This window comes from Silene latifolia, chromosome 10 (assembly GCF_048544455.1).
Source record: "Silene latifolia isolate original U9 population chromosome 10, ASM4854445v1, whole genome shotgun sequence".
In the NCBI taxonomy this organism is placed as follows: Eukaryota; Viridiplantae; Streptophyta; class Magnoliopsida; order Caryophyllales; family Caryophyllaceae; genus Silene; species Silene latifolia.
In genome coordinates, this window is record NC_133535.1 from 7,415,133 (window position 1) to 7,424,403 (window position 9,271).

The 9,271-nt window shown below is 38.6% G+C and overlaps 1 protein-coding gene across 3 annotated transcripts; it reads right to left on the reverse strand.

The window, feature by feature from the left end:
• Positions 1-799: 799 nt before the first annotated feature.
• Positions 800-8,245, reverse strand: LOC141604905 (transcription factor bHLH81-like). 3 transcript variants are annotated; one of them, XR_012526243.1, is made up of 5 exons: positions 7,591-8,211; positions 6,768-6,896; positions 5,985-6,676; positions 4,081-5,871; positions 800-1,365 (listed from the first exon to the last, which is right to left on the reverse strand). XR_012526243.1 is itself a non-coding variant. In XM_074423466.1 (5 exons), the coding sequence occupies exons 1-5, from the start codon at positions 8,080-8,082 to the stop codon at positions 1,318-1,320; spliced, it is 804 nt and encodes a 267-aa protein (XP_074279567.1). In that variant the 5' UTR covers positions 8,083-8,245; the 3' UTR covers positions 800-1,317. The 3 variants fall into 3 exon arrangements, 2 of the variants coding, with proteins under 2 accessions (XP_074279567.1, XP_074279566.1); XM_074423466.1 differs by having other exon boundaries at positions 4,081-4,149; positions 6,611-6,676; positions 7,591-8,245; XM_074423465.1 differs by having other exon boundaries at positions 4,081-4,152; positions 6,611-6,676.
• Positions 8,246-9,271: the final 1,026 nt, after the last annotated feature.

Below are 9,271 nucleotides of genomic sequence, written 5' to 3' on the forward strand. Positions count from 1 at the left end.
GCCTCACAAATGGGGTCCTTTACATAAATCTTCTAGATTTTTGGAGCTACATTGGGAAGTAATTGGTGTCAGACTGTATGACAATGGTTTACCGTAGTAGACCCAGGCACCCCAGTGGTAGAATAGGTCATGTCACTGCCTAGTACTAAAAGAAAAAGAGAAAAGTTCAGCATCAAAAGATACTCCATGTTGTGATACATTCCCAAATGGTAGTAATAAGGACATAAGGTATTCATCTTAAATCTTAAGACAGATTAAATACACCACATGGTAGTAATAAAGACAAATTGTGGTATCTACCTTTAACGACGGAAAGAAAATATAATTCTAGACACGTAATTTGTCAATAACTTTTTTTTTTGTATCTAACCGTCAAATATAATAAACACGCCATTGCGAATCATGTCTCCCTCAGATAACACGTGATCCAGATTGCGTGTTTGTAGTTAGATTAGTTTCTCAATCATACGAGGAGAACACGTTTAGAAATACGTTTAATTTCTGGATAATATTCATTTTTAAGCATTATTAAAAAAAATTGTCTCAAAAACAACGTGAAACTTATCAAACCAAGTGCTTGCAGTTTAGTGGTAGACTTGGGTAACTTCAAAACTTGCAAATGCAAGAATTGCGAGGTCCCGTGTTCGAACCCACGGATGAGCAATTGCATGCGGTTATCTCGGCGGCCCCAATTGGGATGGTTTACATGGTCCATGTGGTGACGCCGGAATGCCTGGGCCCGGGGGATTAAACCCCTCGTTACCAAAAAAAAAAAAAAAAAAAAAAAAAAAAAAAAAAATGCAAGTTCCAACTGAGTGGATACATTAGCCTACATACGACCTGGCCGACCGGCCGAAGGCCTTGAAAAGGCAGAAGATTATTACAGAGTTCGCAAAGTACACAAATAATCAAGTTCTACTGTAGTACTAGTGTATCAATATACCTACCTAATCCCATCACAATGGGCTTGTAGTACATATGTGCAAAGCAAGCATGACGGTACCATAAACTCGGAACTAAACAATCTACGCATCTCCTACGCTACTACGGGGAGTAAAATTTGGGGTATTTGTTTACAAGTTTACACCATATTACAAGTACAACATCCTGATATAATAATTATAGAACAAAAGCATATCGGTATCAAATTCCGAGGCTTAGCCGTGAATTTGAGTCTGATTCCTCGCACTTTCTGCACATCAAGCTTGCTTATATATACCACCCAAATCATGGGAAACCCAAGTGAGGTAATCATATCCTAGAGTACATCGACAAGACAAAAGGGTAGAAGTAGCGCGGTTTTGATTTGTTTCTCCGTCAGCTTTCTGGCATGCATTTGCATTTCTTCTGCTGCTCTGTAAGTTCCTGCAATGTGTGTTTTTCTTTAAAAAAGTTGGATAATTGAAATAATGTGAAGAAAAAAAACTAAAATTCAGATCCATGTACATTTGTTTCAAGGAAATCTATAGGTTGGTGCCCGAGTCAAGACAAGCACAAACTGTTGATCTTTTTTGTACAACCAAGACCTGTCCGATAAAACTATAGTGTCAACTACCTAGCACTAGCTCGGTTAAAAAGTTAGTGCAAGTAACGAAGTTAGCTGATTTCTGCGATCAGAGAAGACCAACATGTATAGCTGATTTTCTTACCTTCGTCTCCGAATTACAACCTCTTACATGCCTCACCGACTAGTGATGCCCGGCATAACACCACCATTCACCTCCTAGCTCTACCACAATATCATCATCCTGTCCATTTTTGCCTAACATATCACCACATATTCATTATTACTCCACCGACTAGCACCTCATCTAGTCATCCGTATAATCTTCTTCATTGAGCCAATAACCCACCATATGAACCAAGTTGCTAAGACCAAGACATCTTTGTTGTCGCAATCGATTTCAGTTTGCCAACCCATATCCATAAACCACTTGGAATTTGGGAAGTTCATTGAACCCAGTTAAATAAGGAGGGACAAAGTTGGAGGCATTGTGATATTAAATATTGTTGTTCGTTTTTGGGGTTGACTGAGGTTGAGCATGTTGTAGACTCGTAGAGTCGTCGTGGAAAATTTTTGCAGTAATGAGAATGGAAAACAAATTAGGTCTCGTCGTTTCCTTTGTTTGATACTTCGATCACGTAGGTCAAAATTATAATCTCTGTCTCAAAATGAGGTTCACGCTTTTCCTTTTGATGTCGTCTCACAAAATTTCAGCAACACAACTAATGGCCTAATGCCCTATTTCACGAGGAATTGATTTAAGTTCTAACATTGCGCCAATTCAACTGTTGGGAAACACACTATTATTTGGATTTGGAAATGGCCAAATTCCTTTCCAATTTCAGTTCGGTTCAAAAACTAAACCTCTAAAATCCCCGTCCTAACCTAGTCATTCCGATTCTTTTATCTCATGCCACGAACTCTCTGATACGCTCTCTTTCTTTCATCTCATTAATAGCCCTCAAAATAAAAACAAGTTCGCATAACATTTTGGTTTCTCTTTCCATCCCAATCCATATTAACTATTAGGAAGTTAAAACTGAAGATAATGGCAGAATGTTAGGGTTCGAATTCATATTTTTTTTTTATTGATTCGAGACTTGCATAGTTGCATGTTGATTTGTTTTTTTACTTGCTAATTGCTTTTTTCTGTTTTTCTTAGACTTGAGCCGGTGCTTGCATGTTGATTTGGCTTTTGACTTGGTTATAGAACTAATACTTGCAGATGAATGATGATCATAGCTATGCTCTTCGTTATTTACTAATTTTGCGGCATCGAAATAATTCAAGCTTACTCTCATGCAATGTATAGCCTTACTTTGGCTATTTTTGCTTGTAGTCAGTCGTTCTTGTGATACTACAATCATACAAATTCCACAATAATCACAACGCCATACTACAACAGAACCATCAAACATCTTCTCAATCTCTCCAATCAACCATCAAATCTCACAAAACTAGGGTTAAGCCTAGAAGCAACCGTACTACTAATAAAATCAAGCCACCGCCGAGGCCATGGCTGCCTGCTTCACTTCTTCCTTCTCTACACCTCATACAAAATTAACCAACCTTCACTACGACCATCCACCAAGCCACTCACTGTGCATTAATATTCCTCTTTCACATACCCGGATCGATCTTACTATTTAGCCGTCCGTCTTGCAGGGGCGCATTAGAGATTATATCTTCTAATTCGTTTCACATCTTTCATATCCTTGTACATTACGCTAAGGTTAGGTTCAGATATCACATCTCCTAGTTCGTTTCACATCTTTTCATATATGTTGCTTAGCAATTCATTCATTAATTCTGCTCGTCTAATAGTATTGAGGATATGCCTGTATACTTGTTTCGCTAACAGCCTTTGCTAGAATGGATTAATCATTTGATTATGGTAGTTAATAGGTCTAGTAAGCTTGGACTGCACATTGGTTTGGAAGATTGAAAGAATCTGTCAAATTTATGCGAGAGCTCGGTGACTGGACAATTGTCTGTCTATGGAAGATGGTAAAACTATGGCTATGGATGAATTTCAGAGCGGATGAGATAGTTCGAACTTCAAAGTTCAAACAGCATTGTGGAGGTGAAATTTACAATTGAATTCCAATTTTCCACAAACAACATTTTGGAATTGAAAATGAAAATTACGGAATTGAATGCCAACATTTAAATATATCGAAAATTCATGAGAAAGAAATGAATTTCAAGTTTCCAAACACTGCCTAACATTAATAAGCAGAATAAAGTAGGATTTTGCAAACTTGCGTGAAATTTCATCTAAATATTTACAATAATAACATTAGTTTTTGCACTTTATTTTGCTGAAATACTTCACTAATTTAGATAAAATTTGGACATCTACTTTCTTAGGTCACCCAAGTGTGACACTGTTCAATCTCGAGCCGGCGATATCAAAGCGGAAACTAAAACCAAAACTCGACATCAAAGTGGAAGTTTTCCATTGTTAGGTGAAATTTGTGGTTAGCTCAGATCATCATGTAATCTCGTGGTCCAACATGCTTTCTTCATAAGATATGTAACGGAAAAAAGACGAAAAGATCATATTGTCAACATACCTGAATCTGTCTTTGTAAGGTCTTCACATATTCCACGGCCTCTTCTAACATGTCTGCAGTATTTGTTTGCTGCTAAAGAAATAGCTATTATGAAGTCGACAAAATTATGAAAGAAGTTTTGCAAGGATGAATACAATGGCAAATTGGCAACAACTTATCACAATATGACTTACGGATCAGTAGCAAACTAGAGAGTAATAAGAACAAATCAAATGACCAGTACACCTAGTCAATGAGGACCATAAAACCTTAGTGACTAACATAAATCAGTTATCGTCTATTTAAAAATCATGAACACAAACTCAGGAATCTTGAGCAAACCACTATTCTGATCAACGGAAAGATTCATCATACAGCTGTACCCCGAACTGCCTCACAAAACAAGTTTATAGCAAGGAGTGGAATATAACACATCATAATTTGCTGACAAATATTCCCACCCGCGACATAGCGCGCTCATTTGAACCGATAAAAAAAAAGATTGCTGACAAATATTCCCATTAAGATGACCATAAATATTAAAACAACCGTTGAATGGGAGTAAATGTGGCCAGATGAAGTTAATCCTCGATAATAAAGCAGCGAATTTTGTCATCATAATCCCCTTAACTGGCCTTTTATGCTACGTCTATTCCTCATGCAATGACATGTACTGAAGAGAAAAGTCGGGTTTTTAATGTTTTCAATGGTGCGAGGAGTAGGGGGGCCTGTCCATATGTTTTGCTAACTGATTTGTAATTTTCATGCTCTCAAGAGAAAAATAAAATAAAAATAAATAAAGACCACAACATATGTGTGACAGGAACTAATATGTGTTAATCAAATATGCAATACTGCATAACATTTAAACTGGTAGTTTCTATAATTACACGGACAACGGCTGGGCAAAATCAATAAAGAATAAAACTTAGACGTACGTCACGTACAGGACCACACTCACATACTTTAAACTTAAATAGGTATATGATGTTCACTTGTTCAAAAACTAAGAATTTTCACATCCACTTTAAACTTAAATAGGTACTAATGACATAGGTTCAAATCCCGTCAGCGTCATATTAGCCCTTGTGGCTCTCTTTACACCAAAAAAAAAAAAAAAAAAAAAAAAAAAAAAAAAAAAAAACTACCTACACATACACATACCAAATGTCCTCCTTTTCCAATAAATTTCATTATCGTCCTAATGAGCTCAAACCCTCGTAAATAGAAGTTCAAACTTTGACCTACTACAAGTCTACAGTATACGTCCATTCACGAGTCAAGACAACTCAAAACATATACTTCCTTTCACACACTTTGAAAAGTGGGAAGAGCATGGTGAAAAGGAGTTGAATATAATGTTCAAATGACCTTCAATAAGATAATGATAGTCATTCTAATTTCTAACTCCTGTTATGTTTATCGTCAATTTAGACCAGGATTAAGCACTCTAATCCTATTTCTGAACAGCTGACAAAAATTTCTCACTGGAAAATTCGGAAACTATTCTTCTGACTCACACTTCTAAGTTTCATTTTCTCTTCAGCTCTTTCAATGCAAAAAATTCACAATTTTTAACATTGAACCTAAATCATAAAAAGTTGAATGTTTTGGAATGTCTCTGGGCAGGCACTGCAGAAATCATACGAAAAGTAGCTTGAGCGTCAAATTTATGTTGCCACGATTGTTGACATCTAGCTACTTCAAGAGGAACTTATATTCGATCCTTGATGTATCCTTGACAAAATAATGAAGTATTTTATATAAAGTTGAGGTGTGATTTTCAGATGCAACCGAACAAACCTCGCAAAACTGAGTCATCTAAATAACCCAACACAAACCAAATTACACCGGAACACAACGCCCTAGAAGTGGTGTGATTTGAAATGGCCCAAAATTGTCCGAAGTGACTAATTTGAGAATACATCTTAAAAACTCGATTGTCATGACCTACGGATCTGATTAACCCAAACCATGACCACTGACTCGAATGGCTAGTACGGAGTACCTAATAGATCTACCACCAATGGACGCAGCAATCCTTTAAAAAAAAAAAAGAGAATACAAAATACATTCAAACAAGGTCACTTGCTAATAAAACTCAACCTAAAAATTCTCTTTTAAGATTATCTACCTTGATTGCACATTAGCAGCCATCTAATCAGTCAATCTTAATCCAACTTCCAAGTGCTTGGTACTCTACGTGTTTCGACAGTTAATCATATACAACAACCTACTGTATCTTGCAAACTGTATACACATAAAACAACCAACGGCTGATATTGAATATCATTCAACAAACACAACCGTCTCCCAACAACAGTTCATATCCAGGAGAAGTGGAATGGCTCCTCCCAACATAATCACACATATGCAACAAGCCAGATGACAACCACACCATACGTAGTCTAGATTAGGGTTGAGATCTTCTAACATACCAAACCATAAACAATAGCAAAACAAGATTTCACATTTTATTGAACTAGAGCAATACATCATAAAAGCAGCAGATCAACGTCAATAAACGACATCGCACACGTATCTTTCTTACCTTATCCATATTCGGCACGAGCTCTTGCAACTTCCTTATCCTATCACTAATCCTCGTTCTTCGAACCTAAAAATCCGCACACAAAACCAACAATCAATCAACCCATTTCTCTCCACATCACACACAATACATTTAAATACACAACAGAAACTCTTACTCGCTCCGCAATACTCCGAGGATGAGTAGCACAACCACGCTTAGCACGAACCCTACACGGAACAGAATCCTCTAAAAGCTTCTCCATTTCCATCTCCACCAAACTATTTGCTGTAGTCAATTCCCCTCTCTACAAAACAAAACAAAAACAATATCAACTAGTATTCCAACTCTCCACAAAAGAAACCAAAAACAAATCACAACTTGATATTATACATTTATACATTTATACTTATATATACACCCACTTGATTCAACCAACCATCCCCAAAGAAAAATCAACCCCCCACTACTCACATCAATTCACTTAAATCCTCGCATACACTCATACATATAACACCCAGTCGCGAAGCCAGGGGACTAACAGGATCCCTCCCCTAATAAAACATTCGAAAACCCTTAAAATTAAGGGGGATAAAATCTAGCTTCCCCTCAATTTTTCCGTGAAAAGATTTAAACTTTGATAAAATTAAGGGGAGAAAATATCTAGCTTCCCCCCTCAAATTTTCCGTCCCTAACTAAAAATCCTTGTTTTCGTCTCTGAAAGATTCAAACTTTTTAAAATTTGGGGGGAGGGGGAATTTAGTTTCCCCTAAAGGGTTGCTAGTTCATCTCCTAAATTTTCCGTCTCCTAACTATAAATCCTGTTTCCGCCACTAAATTGAATTGTTAGTTCACCCCCTAACTAAAAATCATGGTTCCGCCACTGATGATAATTGCTAGTGTTACTAGTTCACCCACTTGATTATCCGGGTCCTAACTACAAATCCTGGTTCCGCCACTAATGATAACAAGTCAAAGGAGAGAGAGAAAAAAGAATATACCCTTTGACCAGCGAATCTAGGAGAGTGCTGCTCAAAATCAGCTTCCCTCAATCGTTTCCCCGACGGCGAAGCATCAGCAGAACTCCCTCCTCCTCCGCCGCCGCCGCCACCGGAGAAATCATACGAGGTCGCCGGAAACCCGGGTCCAGCGAAATACCCATCAATATTACCACCAAGAAAATCCGCCGGCGAGCTATTCATCCGCTGAAACGACGCCGTACTAGTTGCCGTAGCTGAAGCTCCGGCGACATGGTCGTAGAAACCCGGATCAGGAGTAGTAGGCTGAATGAAATTCCCGGGTCGACCCGGATGAACCGGACTAGTACTCGGCCCAGACGAGGTTAATAGCTGAGTCAGACTTGTTTGGTGATGTGGTTGACCCGGGAGTTTAAGCGGGTCATCATCTTCTAGAAGCGCGTCAAGCCAACTTGCTGGTGCGGAACGGAATCGGGCGAGTCCGACCCGGTTTAACTCGGGAGGTGGGTCCTGCATCGGGTTTGGGTTGGGTTTCTCTGTCTAGAAATGGTGAGAGAGAGAGAGAGAGAGTAGCTTTTGGAGAGTGTGAGGAGACCAACTTGACTCTGATCTCTTCTTTTGTTTTTTTATTTTATTTTTTGAAAAAGTTGGGATTGTTTTGCGGCTAATAGAGTTGGATAAGATGGTGTGCGTTACTGCGTGTGTTTATTTGTGGAAAGCGCGTGGGTGAATTTACACATTATTTTATGTAGTTTGCTATTTTATGGATGACACAAATTCTCATTGAAGACATGACATATCCGTCACAAGCTGAAGATGGATACCATTTTACTTCACAATGTACCCACTTTTTCACTCTCTGCAACACTATTCATGCGGTCCCCTTTCTCCACTAACCCATTTTGTTACCATTTTATCTCACAAAATATCCGTCACAAATGGTAACCCGTCACAAGGGAGACCAATTGTATGGATGAAATTTACTCTTTTATGGATGAAGTTTCTATAGTATGCCTTTGACGTAGTCTCATATCGATCAGGTAATAATTTTAATTATTGGGTTTATCAATTATATTATATCAAATTAGGGAATTAATTTATATCAGTTAAATTATAGTTTGTTTTTAAGGCATCGTCGGCGTTCGGGTGAGGCACGACATCCGTCGTTGGCGTTGGAGTGAGGCATGGCATCCGTCAGCGGCGTAAAGCATGGGAGTAAGCAAGATGCCGGCGTAAGGCAAGGGAGTAAGATGGAAGTGCGACGTGGTCGTTGACTGTATTAGGGTTAGACGCGGCGTCCGTCTCTGATTATTAGAGAGGGTGTAAGACGGACGGAGGTCGCGCGTGAGTCACCAACAATGGTGCTGGTGTTGCTGGCAGTGGCAGGGAAGGGGGACAACACTTGTCCAAAGTACATAATAGACATCATTGTTCACGGGTGGTGCGCGTGAGTCACCACCACCCGTTTCACGTACTCCCTCCTAATCAACCTATTGTTCTCTTTCTTTTTGACACAAAAATTAAATGATTTGGAGCACACAAAATATCATACCCACGAGGAATTGAATTTGGACCACACAAAATTTTTCAAATAAGAAAAAAGGGAACAAAACCCGACTAGCATGAAAAGGGAAAGATGAGACATTAGGCTAACTAAGAGGGAGTATTATAATTATGCGTCATATGGATCTCGGGTTGGGTCAGA